Source organism: Micropterus dolomieu, linkage group LG01 (assembly GCF_021292245.1).
Source record: "Micropterus dolomieu isolate WLL.071019.BEF.003 ecotype Adirondacks linkage group LG01, ASM2129224v1, whole genome shotgun sequence".
NCBI lineage: Eukaryota > Metazoa > Chordata > Actinopteri > Centrarchiformes > Centrarchidae > Micropterus > Micropterus dolomieu.
Genome location: NC_060150.1, coordinates 32311789 through 32338117, shown reverse-complemented (window position 1 = coordinate 32338117; position 26329 = coordinate 32311789). Strand labels below are relative to the sequence as shown.

General features: G+C 43.0%; 1 protein-coding gene across 1 annotated transcript in view; it reads right to left on the bottom strand.

The window, feature by feature from the left end:
- Positions 1-26329, bottom strand: part of zfhx4 (zinc finger homeobox 4) — an 81062-nt gene that overhangs the window by 18042 nt on the left and 36691 nt on the right. The window contains exons 6-7 of the mRNA XM_046065414.1: positions 20596-20830; positions 1013-1111 (exon numbers count right to left, since the gene is read on the bottom strand). Coding sequence (XP_045921370.1) covers positions 1013-1111; positions 20596-20830 — 334 coding nt within the window. The remainder of the gene's footprint in view (positions 1-1012; positions 1112-20595; positions 20831-26329) is intronic.

Below are 26329 nucleotides of genomic sequence, written 5' to 3'. Positions count from 1 at the left end.
GGGGGGGGGGGGGGGGGTAAGAGCGAAAGAGGAGGAGAGACATTAGCAGAGAGAGAAAAAATGAAAGCGAGAACCCCATGCAATGACAGAGGAGAAAAAAAGGAGGAGAGACAGACCCCATGCAATATTCATCCCCAGCCATGGATTTCCATCTCATACATAAAAAGACCATATGAATTCTTATTTGGATAAATCAAATCTAACAAAGCCAGGGCTATCCCGACCACAGCCTTACAGCAGAGGCATTATGTGCGCCCTTCCTCGCCCAAAATAACAAAAACACCAAACCGACTTGTATAGATTGTTGCCCCTCCCCGCTTACAACATTGCCACTCTTACAAACGAATAAACAATTCTTTCTATCTTGTGCTCTTTTTCTTTCCGATGTAATTCCGGGTGATAGGGTCACAGATTGGACAACAATTAAGGGATGGATTGAGCCAGGGAAAAAAATTTAAGAGAAAGAAAAATGAAGGCAGGGTGGAGGGAAAAAAAACTAATTTAAGGGTTGCAGGGATGCGGTGCAATATTAGAAAAACATATACACAGGCCCCCCATCTAATCCTGCGCTTATGAAAAATTAATATGTCATCGGAGAGGGCACAAGAACGAGAAAAGATTAATGCAAGGCGCTTATAAATTACAAGCACGCAAACTGATTTGATTAAAAAATAATCTGGGGCCTGGACATTGCCTGGTAATATCTACAACACTCAACTTATCCCTCTCCTTTTCTCTCTGCTTTCTCTCTCTCCTTCTTTCCCACTCTCTCTTTCTCCCCCTGTCTCTCTCTTTCTCTTTTTCTCTCTCTGTCAGATGGAAACGATTAAAGCAGGTCACATGGAGGCTAGTCAGCAGCATTCACATGTTACACACACACATGCATACACATTAGAACCTTATCTGAGAAAAAGAGAGAGATGAGCGATAACTTTAAAAAGAAGGAAAGCTTACGGTTCATATGCATGTGTGTGTGTGTGTGTGTGTGTGTACAGTATGTGTATGGACTTACGATCAGTTCTCCTGCTGTCAGTCAAGTCTCGGTCAGTGGGGTTGAGCCCATGCCTGGAGGAAGAGCGAGGAGGTCTCTCACCATCCTCAGCAGTTTCTTCTGAAAATGCACAGAGTAAACAACCACATTACCCATGATGCCCTCTAAAAAACAGTATTTGCTGACTGGGGCACCAACACTCAAAATTAAACCTCCCATGGTTTATCAGATATTGTTATATCATATTAGAGTCATTTTGAAAATATTCCTGCTTGTATGTGTTCAGTTAATCCTCATAAAACCCCCTTTCTACATGTAAGTCAAGTTTACCCTATAAGTATATCTCACCAACAAATGATGCTTCCAGTGACTTGAACACATGTTCTGTTGAAAATAACCCTGCCATGCCACTTGTAGTGGCTGAAACATAATACATACATGGCCTGAAAGCAGGGAAGTTGTGTGACAACAAAATATGCCCCAGAGGGAAACTATTTCAGTCATTCTGATTCCCTCTTTACAGAAGGCACTTTTAAAAAGGCATTTAAAGACGAGGCATAATAATGCTTACTCCTCCATATAGTTCCTTTTAAACATTTTTCCCCCCATTCTTCAGTATATATTATTTCTGGTTAGAAACATTTTCATATTACAGCAAAGATGAAAATAGAAATGTTACTGTTTATATGCAAAAGCACAATTGTACGAAAAAAACGATCCATTCTACTCATTCTATTAAAATAAAAAAAAATAAAAAAGACCAATACTAACATCATTACGTAGCCTACAGCACCTGTTTGACTATCACGTCAAAGTAAAAAAGTTAAAATTAAAAACAAAATCGCATGCAGTGTGTAGATCACTACTGTACTATATACAGATATTGTGTCTGTGTATTTCTGTATACACACACGCACAGACACACAAACCAACACACACACACACACGTGCAGCTCTGTACTATTAGCAGATTAGCCTGCCCATCTCTGAGAGTTCAGCCCCTTGTTTGATAATTCTGTGTATCTGCAGTGTTCTGCCAGTGGATTAAAGTGTGTGTATGTGTGTGTATGTGTGTGTGTGTGTGTACAAGTGTGTATGTGTGTATATGTGTCGCCAGCGCAAGCTAACACTAATCCTAGCCAAGCCCCAGCGCTCCCTTTCATCCAGCCATCATTTGTCTCCGGCTGGGCTGATGTCACTTTGTAATGAATTTTGAGCAGTCTGAGAGAGGCCAGATAACCAGGCATGTGCACGCACACACACACACACACACACACACACACACAAAAACATATATACACACATATAATACCCTCCTCCATCTCAGGGTAGCACACACAAATGCAATCAAAAAGAAACACTTGCACACAGGCGTCAAATCATACACACACAGTATCATATTCACACACACACACAGAGCAAAACCGTTAAAAATTTCATGTCTTCTAAACGGAGGGATGGGGGGGGGGGGGGGGGGGGGGTCTCTTTTACCACAAACCCCTCACTCTGCCAGAGAATAAAAGTGGTCTGTGTCTGTGCATGTGTGTTTGTGTGAGTGTGTGTAAAAGAGCTGTGCTCATCAATCCTGCACTGCCTTAATAACCATATTTTACAACACACACACACACACACACACACACACACACACACACACACAGTCATATTCATAGAAATCAGGCAAAGGGTGCATTGAGGTCAGCTTGCATTTGCATACAATCACTTTGGCCATTGTATGACGAGCACAAGAGGTCTGCAAAACCCCCCTCGGAAACATGATATGATTAACCCTTTCACATGCAGCGGGTGCATACACACGCACAACCGAAGATACACACACGCACACAGAAAGACACAGACAGACACACAGACTAAGTGCTGGCGCCGTTGCTTTAAGCGGCAACACATTAAGTGGACATTATATACAGCATGAAATTTTCATGGCAGATGCTGGCATGTGATTGAGGAGGAAAATTCTGGTTGCGTGAGTGTGTGTGTGTGTGTGTGTTTGTATTCATGAGCCATGTAGTATTTCTGCATTTGCACATTTGTGTATGAGTGCTGTATGCATTTTGCATTGTGTATACACAGTCTATTTCAAGGTGTATGTGTGCATCTTTGTGTGTATGTGTGTTTGTGTGTGCGTGTGAATGAGACACTGGGACTGCACTCTGCTCCTGATGTTTTATTAATACGTTGGTGACAACGGGGATGAAATATCTCCTGTCAGCCAAGAAAGCCCGGGCTGCAGAAATTGCAATTTTCACTGCTGGTGCTGCAGTGTCCATCTTTGTATTTTAATTCATCCCATCTTCGTATAGAGAGAAAGAGGAAAAATAGTGTGTGTGTGTATGTGTGTGTGTGTGTGCGCCCGCGCCCGGTATAAATGTTGTGTGTGTAGTGGTTTTGAAAGTCCTTCACTGGTTTATCTTTTTCTCTATACTTGACTTTTGTTCGATGCCAAGGAAAAGCAAATGGCACAAATCGAACAACATGTTTCACTGAAGAGTGAGAAAAGAAGGGGAGGGAGACGGGTCAAAACAGAAATACAGAGAGAAAAAATAAGCTCCTGAAGATCTCACATACTGCAAGGTCAGGACAATGTCTCAAAAGAAAGAATAAAAAAAAAAACCTCAAGAAGCGGGATGGGAAAAAAATATCAAAAACATCTTTGTCATTGTCTGCTTTCATTCCTTCACTGCACCCAGCTGTATACTGTATATAAACACATATATGTAAAATATTAGATATAGTTTCTCTTTAAGTGAAAGCAATTTTGATTGAAACATTATTATTATTATATAACATTATCGCTATCATAATAGGTAATAAGTATCATAATCTATGTTAGCTTTTAATTCATATCACAGATCAATTTAACTTTACATTTTCCCCTGGGACTTTAAATCTAAAATTGTGGGTAAACTACAAGTTAGTGATTATTATCATGCACAACATATTCAGAGAATAATCAGTATAAGCTGATGTACTTACAATAAACTAAACTTTATGAGTTTATCCTTAATTTGTTTGATCTTGCTTGATATGTCTCCAAGAGATGTCTGCACATTTTATAGTAGCCTGTTAAAGCAAATTCAACTCTCCCATTCTCTTAAAAGAGGACAACAAAGGAAGGAGTATGTGGCTCTGGTGAAAGTGCCCATTGACGAGCGGCAAGTGCTTGATCTTGGCATTACGAAACCATGGTCTTATCTAACCTCTAGGGGGCAGTCTACCTGTAGCTAGATAGGAAACAAGAGAAATGACAGACAATGAACAGAGAGAAGGAAAGTGAAGGAGGAATGAGGGTGAAGAGTGGGTGAAGAAAGAGAAAAAGAGAGAGGAAAGGAGGGATGATCATCTGGGCCTCATCAGTGGGTTTTTTTCACTCCTTTCCCCTTCTAGATCTGTGGCGAGTGTGAGTGTGAGTGTGTGTGTGTGTGTGTGTGTGTGTGTGTGTGTGTGTGTTTGTGTGTGCGTGTGCATGCATACGGGGAATGTGTTTCCACACTGAGGACATTCCCAGACGAGCTCTTTCAATACATCAGCACAGCGTCTGCCCTCTGACTGACCCTGACAGTTACACACCACATGAGTGTGTACGGGAGCGCATGTGTGACTGTGTATGTGTGCACACATGTTTGAGTTAGTTTGTGTGGATGTGCGCCATTGATCAAGTGAGTGAGACAGTGACTGCGTGTGTTTGCATGTGCAAGAGTGTGTGTGTGTGTGTGTGTGTACACAGAAAGAGAGAGAGACAGAGGATTCTGTGGCAGGGACTCTTAACCATCAACTTAATCGCTACCAGAGGACACACAGAAAAACTCTCGCAGTCACCTTCCACTGCCTCTGTGCGTGCGCGCGCGCGCACACACACACACACACACACACACACACACACACACACACACACACAGGGAGTGGGTCAGGCTGTGGAGGGGTGTGATTTTGGCAGCCTGGTGGGACTCTCTTTGATGTGGGTCGGTTGGAACATTAAAGCCGGCCGGTGAGCTCGCACTAACCACAGACCCTGGATCAGATTACCCTGCACCTAACACCAGCCTATATTTAACTGTTAGAGCGGAAGAATAATTAAGTGACTCCTGATCAGGGATCTAGCCAAATCAGCTTGGTTTTACATTTACCTATTAATTGGTAGCCAGTGTAACTAATTAGGTCCTTGGATGAATGACTCTTGTCTGTCTGAATACCTCCTGAAATCCCCAAACAGAACATATTTGGTTTACATAAATAATATGTTCTGAATTATTTCAGTGCAAAATTCAGGACAAAAATATTTCACAAATGCTTACGTTGCTTTGAAACATCACAGTCAAAAATAAAATAGAAAAACAAGACAAACAGCTAGATGTAGGGAGATAGGAAGGAAGATAAATAGAGAGATGTTTGGAAAGAAAAAATGGAGGAATAGACATATGGGAGACAGAGGCAATGGAGGATGTATTGAAAGTGTCAGCGCAGTGTGTTTGTGTGTGTGTGTGTGTGTGTGTGTGTGTGTGTGTGCCCTCTAGCTGTATAATGACCTGCTCTGAGACCACTCGCTCCCCTTCCCATCTCCCCCTAAGGGCCCATAACTGCCATGCCGGTCATTATGTGCCCGGTGGAGGACTCAGTCGTACAGCACACAACCACAAAGCAACGCCACACCGAGAAACTGGACACAGAGGCTCCAAAATGGCTGAATTCATTAGCTGGGCCGAACTGCCTCTAATTTGCTTCCTTAGGGCAAGGATGGTGCTCATTAAAGGGGTAAAGGAGTAAAAAAACCACCCTTTTTCCCCCTATTATTGTTTATCTGAAATCATAGACACTATGAAAGAGGAGCATCAAGTGAAACAGTAATTGCTGCCAAAGAAAGTATCATGAGAAATATATGAGCATATCCTATACCTACACTGAGAAACTAATCCTGTATAGCTGTTACGACTCTATGCTACAATATTATCAGTGCTGTTGTGTTATATGTCTAAAAATAATAATAAAGACTAGATATGGTCTGTGTCCGGTGTATCTATGGTAGTAGTGCACCCTTGATGTTCTGCTTTACACCCATGACTGCCATGTCTCCCCCACTTAGCAAAGATGTTGACGCTGATTTCTTCCTACAACTCTGGTCATGTCCCCTGTGAGACCACGTGTGCATGTGTGTGAGTGTGTATGCGAGCAATAGGGGCCCTGTGATGTCACATTCCTGCGCCGCGCGCGTGGCTCTAGTTTGGCCTGTAGGTTTTAAAGGGGAAAGCTTTGAAACATTACACCATCCCACACAGTCACAGCCATGCACGCACACATGCACACACGCACACACACGCACACGCACACGCACGCACATGCATGCACACACACACACACACACAGTCAAGGGCCAGTGGTAATACTGCCATGGTAATAACCTTACAGACTTACTGATCTCCCTCCCTCCCGTTCTCTCACCCTCAAATCTTTATTTACCCTACTCTCCGTCTTTATCCCCCCTCTTTCCCCTCGTTCTCCCTGTACCTTTCCCCCCAAGTTTCAGCGCGTTTAACAAGCATTTAGATCTTAACCAGATGTTGTTAATGTAGCATGTCTAAAATACTAAACATCAACCCAGCGGAGAGGGGCTACAGCTCCTGCACAGGGCCTGGGAATAACTGACGCACACACCTGCACTCGCTCACACACACCCACCCGCCCATGAAACCCTCTGCACATAACACACATTTACTCCCACACAGTGTTCAATGTATTTCATGCACAGAGGTCCACAGCCCACATGCTAACATGTAAACACACACACACCAGCACAAGCAAACACACATGTTTCCATCCACACACTCCAATCCACCTACACCCACCCACTTATTGCTTAAAACACATGAGAACTTATTACACCAGCAAAAAATCTATTGTTTCAGGTCGACACTGAAAGCCAGACAATGGGATTGTCACATTTAATACGCTCCTGGTGTGAATGTCAATAAGTTGAACTGACAGAATAAGCTGAAAAAATGACTTTTGTGTAAAAAAAAAAGCGCTTGTATCAGCAGCTCCAAATTTGCTTTGTTGTTGTCAATTACGACTTCCTGAGACACTTCATTGTATTTTCTTTCGCTAAAATTGCCCGCTCCGCTGTCTTGCAGGCGACTAACAAAACACCTATTACTCCTTTGAAAAAAAGAAGGGAAAAAAAAGAAAATCATATGAATAAACATAGCCAAGATTAAAGGCTTGCATGCCTTGCTTGCTGCGCAGACAGAAACTGTTGTTTCGTTTTAAGAGGGGTTTCATTTTCAGTGCTGTGAGCGGTGGGGGTGGTGGTGGTGGGGGGTGTTGATGTTAATGATTCTTTAATGGCAAATACAAAAGGTTTTCACATGACAAAAATATGGCTTCAAAAGGTTCACTGGTGGAAAAAAAAACTGCCTCAACACCTGTCCTTATACAATAGGCTAGCACACCTACAGTACACCTCCACACGTGTGCACACACACACACAAACACCTGCATCTTACACAACAGCCATATTGCATTTCGGCTGTTTGAATCACCTTAGGCTGAGTAGGTGAATTGAGGAGGCGGCACGGCAAGCTTACTGAGGGATTTAAGAATAATTTGAAAAGAAGATTCCTCTCCTCTGTTTCAATCCCCCCCCCCCCATCTCTTTCTCTATTTTCAGTTTTTCCTGGTCTTTTTATGATTCTTCCGTCCAATATTTGTCTAGCCCCCGATTATAAACATCTGGCCGATGGGGCAGTCTACACAGCAGCAGCCACAAAACACACACACACACACACACACACACACACACACACACACACACTCAGTGAGTCAGACACGTAGTGGAAATATCACACACGCTCGCCAACGTGACCCTGTCAGGTCCAGACCGGAGGACAGAGGGAGGGAGAAACAGAAAGAGAGAGTTGGACCAGACAGAGACAGAGACAGAGAGAGAACTAGGAGCTGAGGGTTAATGGCCTTCCCATCTCTGTGATAAGAATTCATTCTGTTCTATTACCAGCACTTATCTACAGAGGCTGCTGTCTTTCCCCTCTCTCTCCCTCAAAAACACACACACACACACACACACACACACACACACACACAGGCACACAGAGAGACACACACGCTCACACAGCGAGGGTCCGAGATCGATAGATGAACCTAATGAAGAAAGCAGCTGTTTCTCGGCATACCTGCTCAACTCTATCAGCCCAACAAGATCTCCCTGCCGCATTCAACTGTCTATCTATCCATCCATTTATCTATCCACCTATCCATCTGCCCATCTATTTTTATATCTTTTCACACTGCTTTCCATCCATATACCTATCCTATCTGTTCCTCAGTGCCTTCATTTATCCCTCTTATCTGTCCATCCATCACTACACTGGTAAACAAAGATACCAGTAGGATGGATATAGTTTCCAATTGACCAGACTGGTACTTGTCATTTATTCAAGGTTTATTTATTTTCCGAGAACTAATACGAGGCAGAGTATCAGGGAATCTAATAAAATGGCTGCCATGGTTTAAGAGAATGGCTGCGTGTCTGTGTGTGTGTATGTGTCTATGCTTAAAATAGGCCTGTGACGGGCAGTGGCCAAATGGATAATGCTTAAACAGATCTTTATCCTATTGGGCTACTGTCCCGTTTTTAGCTGCATAGAAACCATCTGCTTTCAGAGCCACCAAAAACAAGAGTGTAATCCTGGATGGAAATCAAAGAAAACATTTAAGTAGACAGAAAGGACAGATAAAAATACAGTTATAGGATCATGAAAATTTGTGTTGTCTTTTAGTTTTGTTGTTTTTAAAAAAAATTGGTGTGCAGTTTTCCATTGAGATTAAGCATAACACAAATGTGTATGATGATCTGAGGAATTACACCTTTATAATATTTCAAAATATAAATATGACTACCATGTACGCTACATTCAAAATGTCATTTTTAGCCAGGATAACTGTGAGAATTACACATAAAGAAATGTGACAAAAAAATTACTAGAGGTTTGTATTCATTCTGTTCATTTTCAATGCTTTTCTATGACTACATTCCTTATTGATGGGGGTTTCAGTTGAGTCTAGAGCAACGCCACATAGCTGCCATTAGCACATAACAATTTCATATACTGACAATAAGTCCATGTGGCACGTCTTTTGCCATAGAAGCGTGGGCAAAAAAAAATGTGTGCATCATCAATTATTATGTGTTGAGGTTAGGGAGGATGGCAGGACTCCTCAACATTAGAAGAATAGAGTCACGGAAGAAAAAGAAAAATATCTTCAAGCCCCAAATATTCATTATGTTGCTCAGAATCATCTCCAAAATGACCACATGGAACCTGTAATACACGGGCACATATGTTCACATGCAACACACACACATAAATACATAGACCTGGGGCAACTGCCCCGGAGATGGTATTTGCAGACGGTTACAAATAAGGAGTGTTGGATTTCCTCTGACTTTCTCAAAAACATGCAAAAAATGTCCATTTCATTACTGGCTAAACAATGTCATATGGGCCCCCACTGGCCCTAATAGAAGCAGACAAAGACAGAGCAGCACACATATGCTTCAAATAAATCAGATTACTGAGGGAGAGTAGGGGAGAGAGAGAAGAGTGAGAGAAAGAGGGAAAGAAAGAGAGACACCGCCAGACACTTAGAGGATTGACAATATTCCCTTCTCTTGCTACCTCCACCCCTCCCTTTTCTCCTACTCTTCACTTTCTTACCCCCCCCCCCCCCCAAAACGGGATCTGTTTTAGATTTGAGCCAGTGCTAGAGCCATATCTCTACCTTATCTCTGCTAGCCGTCAGAAAACAGAAAGCTCCGTGTTTCCATGCATTAGACTCCCGGCCCCTGACACGCAACTTGAAAATCTCACAGCCCCTCAAAATGTTGAGAAGGAAAATAAAACAGCATAGATATCATTTAATCGAATGAAATGCAGGTTACCAGGTTGCATTCGTATCATTTTTTGGAGTGCGTTCTGATACAGAATTGTATCAAAGAAAATGTCAACCGTGAAAATTATGGAAATGCATTTTGGCATTGTGACAATAAATGTCACCTAAAATCCCTCGAAATGAGATCACTCTTTGGGAGCCACAAAGCGTCATTAACTGTATTTGAAAAGCCATCAGAATTTGAGGGACTGTGACATTTTTTACCCACTGACCACCTCTGGGTATCGACCCCCATGAAGATATCCCGTTGTGTTTTTGGCTCCAATTATGCCAGAGCTCTTCTCTGATGACTGTAAAGGGAAGTATTGATTCTCCTTAAAGTTGTAACAAAAGCGTAGACAGGGTGGGGAATATGTTAACAATTTGAAGAAAAAGGAAAAATCTATATTCAAATGACTCCTTATATTGATTTATAATTAAGTCTTAATTGCGGCTAGGCTTGGACTTTTAAACTGCCCTGTGACGTTGGCCGGGGAAAGAAGATAGGGGAACATTATTGATACACTTTAACAGTGGTGGTCGCCCAGACATTGATTCAGCCGTTTTGCGGTGCCGTTGGCATGCTCTGAGGATCTAAATGCACGTGTGTTTGAGGAAGTGCACATAAACAGACTCTACTGAGAATAGATGCACATACACCCTCATGCACAAACAAATACCCACACCTAAGTGAACTAACACAGCATAATTAACCTTCATCCGGGAAAAGTCAGAGCTGCCTTATCTGCAAACTTGACTGTGCATATGTGTTTGTGTTTGTGCGTGTGTGTGTGTGTGTGCCTGTCAGAAGGTGTGCGCGTGAGCTTGCACGTGGATTTTTTACATCCCACTGCATTTATTTGTGATCTGTGTGCGTGTTTGTCTCTTCTGGTGCTTCATCTCATGTGGCAATGTGTGAGTGTGATGTTCACGTTCAAATCTGTGTGTGTATTTGTCCCCACGGGCCTAATCAGGTATCAGATACCTTTTGTTTTGGGAGCTCATTGATGGATGAAATCTTTATCTGTGCTATTGATCAGGAGGGCTCGGGTCCTAAACTGTCTGTCTAGCTGCCTGCCTGCTCCAGCTCTAACAAGATTGCCAGGGCCGAGTATATCAGTTAACATTTAATCAATGGCAGCTTAAGACACTGGGGCTAGGGGAAAGAAGCCCACCGCTTCAGCCCCCTGCCCCAAACCATTACCCAGGATTGAAGGGGAACTATACTTGCGCGTGTGTGTGGGTTCCAGATGATTACAAGGGATTGGGTCTGGTTGATCACATGTCTTCAGGGGACAGAGTTGTGTGTATGAGAGTGTTTGTGCATCAGTGTTTACAGGCATGCAAGTGCTGGCTTGTCAATACATGGGGGTATGCGCTACGCTGCCCGTGCCGCACTGAAGAAAATAGGAAAACTGAATGAAGTGACTGATGGGTTAGAATAAATGCCATTCAAATCAAGTGAAGGCTTCAAATTGAACACGCCTGTGTGAAAATACACACACACTGCAGTGGAGAGATATGACATATCAGGCAAAGCGTGATTTTTTTTTCTGCCTCGCTTGCAAAAAGCCCCCTGATGGTGAAATGCAAAAAAAAAGAAGAATCAGCAAAAAAGAAATATGATCTGTTAGACTTTTTTTCCTTGCTTTTCATTTTACCATCAGCTCATCTTACTGTAAACGAAACCCCATCAGATCTAAGAGGCAGATCCTTCATCTACCATCTCCAATTTTTCCTTTAATTTTCTTATTCATGCAATCGCTGGACCTCATCATCATCAAATCTCATTTTGAGAGGATTAAAGATGTACTTACTGTATTTGCCTATTCACTGTGTGCGTGTGTGTGTGTGTGTGTGTGTGCAAGGTTCAGAATGAGTATGTCGGTGCGTTTGTGTGCGTTTGTCAGGGGATTTCTCTGACAGGGGAAGCCCCTCTCACGTCCCTGCCTTTCGTCCAAAGCCTGGGAGATTCCCACCACCAAAAATCAATGTGTGTGTGAGCATATGTGTGCCTGTGTGTGTGTCAAGGTTTTGTAAGACAAATCTCTCCAGCGTGCACCGCTTTAGTGCTATTGAACCAGGCTTCGATCACTCGGCCACTGTGAATAATGCAAGGGAGGCTACTGCTCACTTACAGCACAGGATGCTCGCATGTGCGTGTGTGTGTGTGTGTGACAGGATGGTCCTTTTTCCTTCTTGCAAATGCAACAGGGCAGTTCTTCCACGTTCCTCCACTTGGCCCTCTTAATCCCATGTCAGATACAGGAACTCCCACATTGATACTGTCTCTTCGAGTGTGTGCGCCACATGTGTGTGAGCGCAAGTGTGTATATGCTGGAGGCTTCTACAGTAGACAGGAAGAGATTAACTCAAGCAGACAGGTCAGGCCTGCACTTTGACACACCCTGACTCATTACATACAGCCAGCACAGTGGAATATTGTAATTAAAAAAGACAATTAGATATGAAGTCAAGGGAGCATCACTTACACACACATGGACACACACGCCTGCAAATACACAACGCAGGAAATATAGGGGAACACACTCTCGTCTTCATATCCCCAGGTATATGAAGCGGAGATATTAATAATCAGGATGTTACAGAGTGATTAAAATGATTCCAAATGATGAGTGTGTGTGTGTGTGTTTTGAATGTGTGTGTGTTTCTGTTAATTAAGCTGAATGATTTGATATGACACAAACCGCAATGCTTTAATGGTGTCCTACACTTGATGCAGCTGGAGGGGACGACAGTTGATGGGGCTATAGGAAGAGACAGGGCACACACACACACACACACACACACACACACACACACCCCCTGCATAAGAGGAGCATTTCTTTTTTTGACATAATTATCTGTGTCATCACTTATGAGGCAATTAAACAAACATCAGCTCCTATTTCCTCTCCCTCTGTCTCTCCTCTCTTCTTATTGCGCTTCCTCATACTCTTCTCTACTGCCATCTGTGCTCCCATTGCCGCTCCTCTGCTCTTTTTATTTAATCTCCTTGCTCCTCTCTTCTCCTCTCATCTCCTCTCCTCTCCTCTCCTCTGCTCCTCTTCCTCCCCTCCTGTGTGACTCCAGACAAGGTTTCAATTTCAGCATGCTGATTGTCTCATTGCCGACTCTATGCATGTCTAACACTTACTGGCACTCTGGGGACCAGCAATACACACCATAGAATGCCTATTACACTCCCACACGTTTCTGGTGAGTGTGTGCTCGTGTTAGTGTGTGTGTGTGTGAGTTTGTGTGCAAGGGGTGATGAGGGTGTAAAATGCCTATTACGCTGAGAGTCTGGTCTCTCTTACACTGGAGAGAATTCTCTGGCGCCTAAAGAGCAGAAAATTGCAACGCTCCTCTTCCTCACTCCCCATTAACCTGCTTTTGAAACAAAGGCCTGACCAAGGTGTGTGTGTGTATGTGTATGTGTGTGTGTGTGTGTGTGTGTGTGTGTGTGTGTGTGTGTGTGTGTGTGTGTGTGTGTTTTCATCCATGCCCATTACTACTTTGTGCCATCACGGGTAAAGCACCTTGTGGGCCCAACCAAGCAGAAACACCATGTTCTCTTTGTTTTTTATTTTATTTAACCACTTTGTACAGTCTACTTTTTGCAGTACTTTACATAATAGCACATTCTGTTTACCATCTTTTCATCGCTCTATTCAGTCAGCCAAATATCGAGAAATGTATATTTTTATGCCCCTAAATGAACTTGTCACTCATTTTTTCCTTCTTTCCTTCCGTCCTACATAGAAAATGGCAAAGGGAGATGGCATCTTATGAAGAGCTTCGAGATGACTAAAGCAGCGGGCATATTTGTCTAATTTGCACAAAGACATCCACATCAAAGCACAAATCAAGAGCCAGGCTTATTCAATGGATTTTTATCAGTCTATCCATTTCTTGTTCTTTTTTCCAGCATCCCTTTTCCTCTTTCTGTCACATTCCTCTTTCTCTCTATTTTCAGAGCGTTATTAGGACATGATAAAAGCGAAAGGGATGTCATGACACGGGACCCCCTGTTAGCAATAGGAGGCGGGAGAGAAAACGAACGAAAGAATGATGGGGGGGTGTGTGTGTGTGTGTGTGTGTGTGGGGGGGGGGGGTGATGAAAGAGATTTGTCTGGAAATTATTGCTCACAAGGCATTGATTCTCTGCTTTAATCTCACACCGTGTGCTCAAATTTCCTATTAGGGAGATGAAGAAAAGGAGAGAGAAGGAGATGGGTCTTATTCACATAGGCGGGGAGGTGAAACTTGGCATGTCTCTCAGTGTTTCTTTGGGCAGACAAAACATACCATTTCCCTTATTCTAGAAAGAGGAGCGATGTCCAGAATCTCTATGTTCTTACATGTGCTGTCTCACTTTCAGGCCATTAGTCTGCTGTAAGTAAACATTGGAGAGCTATTGCTAACCGCTGGAGGGTCACATAGACCAACACACGGCAAGCCACCGACAGCTGGTATAGCTGCAAAGCTTCCTCTGGTTAGCGAGGATTAGCCTTGGCTATAGGTAATCAATAGCTGCTATCAATTCCATACCTCCAACTGATGGTTAAGGTAAAGGAAACAGAGAGGAGAGTGAGGAAGAAGGCAGCAATAGAAGGAAAGAAGTTTTTAATGCTGCAAGGAATCTACCTGACAATACTACCTCCTAAAGTAATGTTGCTGCTTTCTTCTTTGTGTGAGCATGTGTGCATATAGGCTGCCTTAAATGTCCATCTGTGAATTGAATCATCGCGGCCTGAGATTAGTGGCTGCTTGGGCCCAGTGAGCGCATTGCCTGGTTACAGTGGCTCCGGCTTCACACAACCCTCCTCCCATCACCGGATTGTTTGTCTTAATGCTGTGTGACATGGCCCATTGTTTTGTCCATCTGTGGTTAAGAGTCAATGGACAGAGGGTGTATGAGGGGATTGGGGAGAGAAAAGAATGGAGGTGAGGGAGAAGAAAATAAAGAAGAGCAGGGGTGAAGGGGGGGGGGGGGGTGAAAGCAGAAAAAAGGAAAGAAATGAGATTGGGAGAAGAGCTGAAAGGTGAAAAAAATATTTAAAGAGAAAGATCAGAAAGAGACAGTAAAGGAACAGATGCAATAACCCTGTGATTTCAATATGGTCCTTGGACTTTACATTCACCACTTCCTTTTCCAGGACCTTCCAGAGGCTTTCAGTTCCATATGGAGTGGGGCCCTAAGCTCTTTGTGATATCACCAATGTGAAAGACGTCCTGGCTCTACGACGCCAGTACCCTCTTCAAAGGGTTAAGTCATATTTAGTATGCGTCCTCATAGCCCCACGGCTTTGTATTGTAAATAAGACTAATGTGGCATTGGTCAGGTATGCTAATTCAGATAATCAGCGCAATTTCTGCAAATTATAACTGTCAGTGTGGTGGGCACAGAACCTTGGCGGAAAACATGAGGGAACAATTTAGCCCGGGTAATACCCCTCCACCAAAGAGCTGCTCAACTCAAAGAAAAACAATCGGCCTGAGCCCATACCGCCCCGACACACCATTTCAAAAATAGTTTATGGTGAACAAGGCTCATTTTTTTCTGAGGCACAAGTCAGCCTGCTGCCCTTTTTTTCCTATGTGCACACACAGACCGCAAAGTAATTATAATTCGCTTGGATGGAATTATTCAAAAAATGACCACATCTTTTACTCCCTCAGCCATAGAGAATATGGTTTTGGGAAATTTGGGGTAAATTGCTACTTGCCGAAAATATAATAATATACATATATGAATGTGTCTTATTTTGATTTGACAAATGATTTAAAATGTAGTGTATTGTCTCCAACTAATTGTACAGCATTAAAAAAAAAAAACTACATACTTCACAAAAATCCTCTTGGGTAACATCACATCACTCTCATCAGAAAAGTTCTCCCCAGGAAGTGCATTTGACTCATGTTGGGCACATAAAATCACATTCCAAGTTTTTATTATGCGAGGAATGGATCATGCCTGACTGAAATCTGTGGACTTTACCTTTTATGTAAGTAACTTCCTGTTTCGAAGTAAATGAGAAAGAAAAGGTCACGAATAATTTATTAACTGTAGGCAAGTAAGCAAATCAATATACAATATGATTGGCTGCCTTAACCTATTAAACATCTTATCTAAACATAGATATCTAATGGTGAAATGCAGCAGAGGGGTGGCATATGCAACAAACGCACAAAACTGTCCTTTGATGAGCCAGTCAGCTTGTCTCACCTACTACATTCTGACTTGAAAAAGAAAATGGCCTCCACTGCACTAACTCTAGTGGTTAGCTAGATCTGGGTGTGTGTTGCATCCTTTCTCTCACTGCTTCGGCCATCCGTGAATGTTTATGTAATGGCCACAAATTACTGAGACAAACCCTGGAAATAGACTTCTGTCTGAGGAGAGACCTTCTTGAGAAAAAGAAGAGAACCGCTGGAATGGCGAAACCACCCCCACCACCCAGAGGGAAAAAAAGTACAAGATGAAGGAGTGAAAGTGAGGGAGGAGGGAAAACCTAATACCTCAAAAGATGCCTTGGTGTCATCACATTGAAATGCTCTTTGGGAGACAACAAAGCCCTTTACCACATTGAAAATTGAATGATTGTTTTTGGTGCATTGACTCAATTCACACACATACAGTTTGGGTTGGGTGAATTTGGAAACAAGGAATGTCGGCGCACTTGGAAACAAGCAAGATGGCACACTTGCACTCTGCCCATGTTCCATCACTTCCTGCACACACACATATGGGGATAATAAGTGTCCATTAGGCTCACTTCTTAGCCTACAGCTGCTATGTAAATGGTTAACACAGCTACACTAATTTGACTAGGACCAAAAATGTCCCAGAGCCTTATCACTCAGAGAAAACAAAAGGCCCTGGCAACACACACACACACACATATGTACACACTCACACATACACTCACATGATAAAAGTGTTGTTGGTCTCTCTAAGTCAGAAGAGGTCTTTTGTTTAAAAGGGGGACTCAGACAAAGAGGGTCCTCTCCCTCCCTCTTTAATGCATGTCGGATGGTGGTGGTGGTGGTGGTGGGGGGGGTTATAGAGGCATGGAGATGTGTGGGTGGTGGGGTGGTGGAGGGATGGATGACAGGCCAGGCTCTCAGAAATAATTACCTCCATAAGATCCCATCTCCCTTTCCTTTTTGTGAGGGACAGAGCGAAAGGGGGAGAAAAAAATGACAGAAAGTAAAGTATGCAGAAAAGGCTCTAGTGTTTCTGCTTGGTCTGGCTTATGAGGAGCTTTACACATGATAGAGCACAGGGCTAATGGGCAAGGATACACACATAGAAAAACACACTCATGCACACATACACAAACCTCCTCACAGTGTTCTTTATAGCTAAACAAATGGTCAAATGGTTGAGACAGCGGCAGCCACAGAAAAACAGTCAAAGGGAGAAAAATCACTGTAACAACTAAACTTCAGAGACTGTTAATGTCTCAAAAGATTCAGCTAAACAAATTTTTCAAGTTATAAAATCGATGATGGAATACCCATGACTCGCAAACTGACATATTTTTCTTTTTCTGCTTGAATTTTACTGAACATCTCTATTCAGGGCATAACTTTGTTACGGGGTGGAGAAGGGCACAAAAAAATCTAATTTCTCTAACAACTTTTGGACGACCCTCAAAGCAAAATGGCCTCCAAGTCCTCCATGTTGAGAGGCAATTCATTTATGCTTGCTCTTCTGATGCAAACTGGCATTTTCTATAAACTCAATTTTCTTTAACACTTCTAATTGTACACAGAGAGGGACGATTTATCTCGGTAATGTGGACACAGTGGACCTTTTGTTCCTGAAGGACACCGCAGAAAGATCATGGTCAAAAGTTTCTGCTGTACAGTCAGTGAGAGTCAGCGCCTATACATGCACAAGTAGATAAGTGCGCGCACACACACACACACACACTTCACTCTCACTTCACAATGGTATTTACCTAGTATAAAGGATGAGACGACTGGGCCCAGGTTCTGGGAGTTACAGACTCAAAAGGATAACAAAGAGCGTAAGGTTATAAAATAAACATGCACCAGCAAACACATGCATTGACATTCACACAATGCAGTCCAGCAGTTACTTGTACACTCCTGTCTTTGTTCAAAACACCTATACCCTTGCGGTGTGTCTCTGCAGCACTGTATCCTTAATTAGGCCATAAAATCAGCATCAAAATTGTTTAATGAAAGCCATTCACATGTACATAAAGTCCAGAGCATTAGAACTCTTATTCCCAAATGGGCCTATAATTATCTGGCTCAGTTCCAGGTCCCAGGCTTTAAGAGAAAGATACCGGTCAGCACTTAAATTAATCTTTTTCATACCAGTCTCTAATGAACAGAAAGTGCTCGAGTCAGGAGTTGCAGCCCCAGAAAACTAACAGCACGCATAGACATGCACATACACACAAACAGAGGGTCCTTAAACTGAACACTGGCTGGAAATGTTGCCTACTATAGAGCCTTTTCCATCGGTGAAAACATTCACCATCATCTATCACTATAGGAGCCTAGAGCAGCTATAATATACATGTTCTTCCATATAATATAACTTACTGTAGCACGTAATGTTCGCATGTGTTGTGGTGTAATCTAAAACGCAAAAGGGCTCAGCTAAAAAGCAGCTACAGATATACAAAAGAGAGGGAAGCATGTTCCAAATGATTGCAGAACAAGAATACAATTGTGATTTATTAAATTTACTTTCAGTGTTTGGTCTCTGGTTGAAACTCTTACTCCTTCCTTTGCCTATTCCTGCCAAAATGTGTATGGTCTACAAGGAAATACATCTGAAACACTTACAATGTACCTTGTGAAAGAATGCTGTTGTTCCCTAAAAATTATATAGAGTGGGCAAAAGGAGGGCATCCAAAAAGGTGGCTTAGCATTGTGGACCCTGCCAGTGTCCGCCTAAGCTTTGCATTAGCTTCCTCATGGAAATTCACCATGTGGCATCAAAGCCAAGGTATAAAATGAGGCATCAAGCAACAAATATGGTGTGTTTTAAGAGTGGAACATTTGAAATAGTTGCAGCGGGTGAATATTGCTTTTGACAGGTTTAAAACCTGGTTGTGCTCACTGGTTTTAGATGTAAAAAGGAGAGGAAAAAAAGGCTTGAAGCTGGGCTTGTGTTCTGGATGAAAAAATGGACAGGAGCAGGAGAGAGCGGGAGATGGAATAAGAAGGACAAAAAAGGAGAGAGAGAGAAATACAAAAAGAGAGCAGGAGAAGAGGGTGGGGGGCTATGTTAAAATGTACGGTAATGATTTATTTTAGCATGCTTTTCTGCTGCACCCCAAATCTCACCGAAACTTTGATCCATGTGTAATTAAAACCAAACGTACGCCGGCAACAGTCTCCATTTCAGGATTGGGAGCTCTTCTCCTGTTCGTGTGTGTGTGTGTTGGGATTCACATATGTTTCTAAGCGCTGGGCCCCCATCTGTTTTGGGAGTACATGTACAGTATAAACAGGACACTTTGGGGAGAACAGATTCATGTTGAAATACACATACGCACTGACACACACACACACACACACACACACACACACACACACTGATGGATGTATGGACTAATGCTATGCTGGAATGCTATTCAAAATGTGTTACCCCCCACCCCACCCACTCCTTCAGGTCAAGCAAAGCAAAAACAAGTTAAGCGCTCATTTTCTCCCGGCAGCATTAACATAGGGATGACTAAATAATGGACCCTGACTCTTGGTCTTCTGGTTTAAATTACAGCACAGCCCCCTCCCCTTACACCCTGCAACCCCTCACCAACCATCCAACCCCCACTCAAAGAAAAACGATTAATCTTTTTTTTTTTTGTCTCTCTGAATGTTTTACAGTTCTGTTACACTTATTAGCTGCTGGCAGGACGGAGAGTCTTAAATGAAAGCCAAATTGCTTTGGTCATGAGAAAGGAAATGAAAGCTCACTCCAGGGAGAGACTGTGTAGCCGTAGCATACGTGTGTGTGTGTGTGACTAATGTATGTGTGTACAGGCCTTTTCACTATGAGATACTCCCAAGGTGAAATTTCATAAGCTGACTGCTTGCCTGCCTGGGATGTCCCTGTGCACAGGACAGTGTGTGTGTGTGTGTGTGTGTGTGTGTGTGTGTGTGTGTGTGTGTGTGTGTGTGTGTGTATGTGTTGCAGATATAAGCGCGGCAGCCTAATAGGAACAGTATGCTCATTTTGGAGAGATTAGGAGGAATGGACGGGTCTGTATCGAGAGACGTGATCTGGATATGAAGGCCAAAAGGAGGGAGAGAGGGAGGGAGGGAGGTTTGACAGAATAAAGAAAGAGGTGGTGCAAGAAAAGAAAAAAAGAGATGGGAGGAGTGTAATGAGTAAAGAAAGGTGGATCTGACTTCAAACGAAGAAAACTGACCACCACAACTGGAATCAGCATTGAACTAAAATCTAAAATTTAAAAAACAAATCAAAAGCACAAGCAAATATGACTTTAAGAAACAGTATGTGTACTGCACCACAAAGAAAACAGGTGGCAATAAAAAAGTATGAAATGTGAACACAACCGAAACCTTAAAAATAACAAAAAACTGAGGTGACAACAACTTAAACAAACAAAGCAAGTCATTAAGGCACAGACCTTGGCTGGAGGGGCACTCCTTGACGTGGAACAGCTCGTGGAGGCTCAGTCCATCCTCGTCCCCTCCCAGGCCTTGCTGATGCAACTGGAGTTTCCTCAGTCCTTCATTCTGCTGGTGGCGAGCTGAGCGGGCGTGCTGCACCAGGTTGAGGCGGGCCTTGGTGGAGTAGTCACACAGTGTGCAGTAGTATACACACGAATCTGGGCTGTACGCACTGTCCTGCTTCTGCAAGAGCTGAGGAACAGGAGAGAGCAGATGTTAGATGGTCTTCCTGTTTTAGGACAATTCAAGAATTCTCACAGCTACATTTATTTCCTCTATTCCTATTTACCAGTAATTTTAGTAATTGTGATCTTACAAAGATATATGGGTGAACACTTGTCTGCAAAATCATGTTCTTTGTCTTTTGTGTTTCATGGCTATAAAAGCCTTCCCTTCTACTCTGGTCCCAAAATGCCCAAAAAACCCACTTCCCTGGCTTCAAACAAGTCAGGAGAAAGTCAGCAACTTGGCCTATTATTTTCTACAGTATATATTCTTCTCAGATTACCGAGTAATCTTTGGTATTAGACTTCTGTTAAATAACATTTTACCAGTGTCACCGTAGTTCTAGTGGTGTACTAGTGCGCAGTGCTTAAAAAACTACAAATGAGGGCAATGATTAAATCCTATTAACAAAGACTTTTCTGTTTTATAATATCAAATACAGTGAATACTATTAAGACAGTAACAAACATTCAGACACTACACATTCCAAATTAACTGGATATGTTTTAGGTGACAAAGATTAAAAACACACAAAGAGTCAGATAAGGGGTTGAGTTCAGAACACTATTTTTGTCTTTAACATGCACATTGTCCAGCTCTCCTCATTGTTTGCAGCTGCAGGGGTTTCTCATTCAACGTGTGCTGTCAGTTGCAAGCCCTTAATTTCCAGTTGCCTCTTTAATGGCATTGCAGCCATGCAAAGCTACCCCCTACCTCGATGTGTGCGTGCGCACAGAACACACACAAACGCACACACAGCCCCCATCCCACCTTGCCCTACTCCCATACACCCAGTCAAGCCAAGCATATCAAGTGTGCCTCTGTTGTTGCTGCCGGGCTAATGAACAATGCACAAAAACAAAAGGCCAGGCCAAGCTTTTATTATCTGATCCTCTGTGGGTGGAGGGGAGGAAGAGAGAAAGACAGAGAGAGGGAAAGAGACAGAGACACAGAGGTGGCTCACCAATGTTAGTTTATGCTTTAAGATTTATTCATACAGCCATGTGAGAAACAGGTGCAGGGTTCTATGCATGAATTAATACACATAATGGCATGTGTGTGCTTTCTAACCCTACTCTGTCTCCCATGGCTCCTATATGAAGATGTTTCATTCTTGAAGCACATTACAAGTTAACTAGGTAATATTTTCTCCTGAGCATTGTGGCATCATGTTATATGGAGCAAGAAGAGAGAGATTGGATAAATGCATGTGGGTGTTTGTGTGTGTGGTGGGGGAGTTGGGCGGAGAGGCGGGGGCACAGTTAGCTGCAGGTGTGTGAGTTCTAACCCCCATCTTCCTCCTTTGACAAACAGGGATTAGCAACATAGCTACAGCCGCTAACACATCTTTTCTTTCTATCTCTCCCTCTTTCTTTCTTTTGTAGGAAATCTGACGAGGTTTTTCTCACGAGACGGTGGGACGTCCCCTCGCAGTCAGAGGCCCTTTCAGAAGTCTTAAGTTTTAATTAAGTCGGAGTTGTCAGAAGAAAGCTCCCCTAGTCCAGAGCTCAGGGCCATTAATTACAGCTATCTTTGTTTCTCTGTGAAAAGAGGCCTCCCTCGCTCCTTCTCTTTGCTTCTTTTCTTTCTTCCCCTCCCTCACTGGGCTGCTGAGCCTTACCGTGGAAACCACACACACACACATGCTCAAGGAAGCCAACACATGTATATCACATGCACATGCATACACATGAAGGTTTGAGTCCATGTCTTTTCATTGAAATATAAACTTTTCTGATTGCCTTTGCCTTCCTTTGGGAGGTTTTTCAGGCACATGCAACTGGTAGAAGACCCTAGGGCAGACTGAGAACAGGCTGCAGAGATTATATGTCCCATCTGGTTTGGGAACGCCTCGGGATCCTTAAGGAAGAGCTGGAAAATGTTGCTGAGCAGAGGGACGTCTTGACTACCTTGCTTAACCTGTTACCACTGCAATCCTTCCACAGACAAGCGACGGAAAATTGATGGATGGATGGACCAAGTATCTTGTTCTGGCCCTTCATAATGGTCTTCGATATCCATGCTATTTGGTACATACCATATACAAAAGCCCCTATCTTAATTACTTCCTTATTGTGATTCACTCTGTCATGAATCATTGCTACTTCAGTATAAAAACAACAATACGTTTCACTGCTCTCCGGTATTTCTTCTCTCTCTCTCTTCAAGGGTGTCTGGATTCCACTCCAATATACTTCTATAGCATGACTATTCTGATAGAAAAGGGGGTAACTAAGAATTGAATGAAAAACTGGTAATCAAACAAGGCCTTTCGTTCCTCTAGTGACAACCTTCAGTATTACATTAACAAAGAAGAAAACCTCTTGTGTGACAAGAGTATGTTTTGTTAGCGAACACGTTCATTTTCTTTTGCAGAGAAGACAGGCATGATAGTTGAGAGTCTTATCAGGAGAGACAGGGTTTCATTGGAATCATCCTTGATAAGTTCCAGTGGTTCCTAATGGCATGCCATTAAGGTAATTACACTGGTTTGAAATTAAAATTTTCATATAAATCAGCAGTGGCTTAAAATGTTTGACATCCTTCAATGTCCGAACTTATATATATACATTTTTTTTTAGGATTTGAGGCTTGGGCAGAGAGTAGCTGGATGATATACTTGGGGTTGAGCCGGGCTGCCAGATAGGTTTTGGCCTAATATTAATTTTCTCCCCATCAGCACATTCCAGAGGGTTTGTTTAAGACCTAAACTAGAGGGCTGTCTGTCGCTCTCTGGCACTCTGCAGACCTGAAATGCAGGCGGTCTGGTGATCACAGGCCAGAACATCCATGATTTATGAACTTTTAAAGGAGCATTTTGACTCCTGCCAGGCGTGGGCTGTGTAATGCATATTCAAACACACAAACACACTGTTCCTGCTCCTGGGTTTGCGCCTGTGTCTGTCTGCTTGAAATGTGTATGTAATTTATGCCACAGCTGATTTGTGCTTGTGTGTATGTGTGCGGTACATGCGTTTGTATTATATGAGCCTCTGTGAATGCTTGTGTTGTGTGTGTAGAATGGTAAAAAGGACCATCCCTGTCAATATGGCACCTCTCCAGAGTGCCTGGTGGTTAATTGTTGGGGATTAGTGTTTGGCAAACAACCAAATAAGCGAACACTCCCTGTGGGCCAATCAAAATCAGCTAAACAGTACTCCCTGGGTGGACCTAAACATGGCACAGACGTCTCTGGATGGTGGAGGAGGTGAACATACACACCCCCATACACACAGAATGCAAATTACGACGCTTGGGACTTCCTGTTTACCTGTCAAAAACACAACATTGTCAGCCCTGTTGATGACACACACACACACACACACACACACACAGGCACTTGTATGAAGAGGGGAGGAGAGCCAGTTTGACAGTTAAGGGAAGCTCCCTTGTGTAGTGGTTTGAGTTGCTGTGTGTGTGTCGGTGTATGTGTGTGTGGGGGAGAGGATGACAGAGGACTGCATTCATTATGCAGAATGAGATGTTTACAAAACACCTTTCTCACACACGCATACACCCAAGCGTACACACCTCCCCTCCGCTCGCTGCCTGGGTTTGTGGGGACGACAGCAGCACTGCTGTCTCATATTCATTTGTTCTATCTATGGTGACAAAGCTTCCTCATTAACTGAATTCTTAATAAGCCAAGAAAAGACATCTCCTCACAACTTCTTTTATCTCTCTGTGCATGTGCATGAACATGTACGTGGAAGTGTGTGTATGCAGGTGTGTGTGTGTTTGGTTTTTATGCATCAGTAATTTCGACTACATATTTTTTGATTTTACCTCACAAGTGTGTTTTTGTGTCTGTATACAATTCAATCCTGCTTTCTTTTTTTGTCTTTGCTTGTGATTGTGTGTGTACACTCGAAACATGACAAAAATATTTTGAAAGACGCGCAAAGCAGTGGGGTTGTGGTTTCGTCCATAAACCAAATTAAAAATTAGGGTATTCAGTGCAAACATGACATTTCCTGTCATTAAGTGTAGAACCAGGCAGCTAACGAACACATAAGAAAAATAAGAAGCCTCCACTGCCGCGGCTATGTCATAATAATAAGCTTGTGTGTGTCAGAGCAGGTGTGTACAAGTTTATACATAAAGAATGAGTACATACGTTCTGTTTTCCTATTTGTGTCCGCTGAGAGTATGTGCATGCATGCAAATGTGCATCCCACACATTATGAAATGGAAAACCTCTTTATGTCCTTTCATCAGTGTTTTTTTAGAGGAAGCAGGGAGCTTGTTGTTGGGTATACCTTCTTTTTGGAATGTCACCAGCTTCCGGTGCCATCCCCTGGGCCCCTGGGGGCCGTCAGACACAAAAACAGCCCCATTTCGCCCAGCAAATAACAAAAGCGTGTTTTGTTCCTTGAAAGTATTTTAAACACATACCAGCAATGCCTGGAAGGCTGCCAAGTGTAGAATTCCATCAGTGCTACCACCTCCCTAACACATGTTACTGCTAACCGCCGCTCAGCCCCCAAGACATAGATGTAACGCAAGATCACTGCCAATGGATTCACTGGCAGACTGCACTGCTGAAAAGAGATGCTGAGGGCCCAGGTATGTGCCATCTCACTTCCACAGAAGAGAACAGCAAAGTGTATAGAGAGACAGATTCAGTGCTGCACACGCACAAAAACAAATATGCAAATAGTAGCCACATACAAAAACTGCTGAGTGCACACTGCGAATGCACACTATACACACAATGCACATCTCCTGCTTGTCTCTCTCTCAGTCCTACAAGGCCACTGTGTGTGATCTGAAGATGCTGGAGACACAAAACAATACCAGAAATAAATCCCCCACAACCCACCCAACCTTCTTTTGTTTCCTGATGGTCGTTGTTCCTTTCTTTACTACCAAGGCTCTCAATCTCACAGAGAAAATGTTTCCTGGAACTAAATTGCCTCTTCTGTTTCTCCCAGCTCTTTCACATATGATTACAGTGCTGGGGCCTGTCGATGAGGAGCAGGGCCTGTCGCCGAGCTTAGATTAGGTCACCTAATAATAATAAGTATCCATTGCATAATGGCCGGCAAGCCAAATAAATTAATAATCACAATCAGTCTTTCATACTAGCTTTCTGCTGCTCTTCTCCACTTCTGTGCTGTCTCTCTCTCTTTCTCTCTCCCTTCCACTTCCCTCTTTTTCACTCCATTTCTTCTTCATTCCTATTTGCAATTTGTCAGCAAAAATGAGGAAGCAATAGTGATAGCTTTGTGAGAGCTTGGAAAATAATGTAACTCTAAAATCCAGTTGATGGTCTTGCTCTCCATTTTCTGACTCCCACACATGGACACTCACAAGCACATACACACACACTTGTAGCAGTGACGTAAGTGTGTCTGACGTATAGGGCAAAGGTCAATCTGAAGTTCACAGCTTCCTGACCTCTGGCCCCTTTCTTGGAAAAATCCCTTCTGACTCTCTATCTCCTGCTCTGTCTTTTGCCCCCCC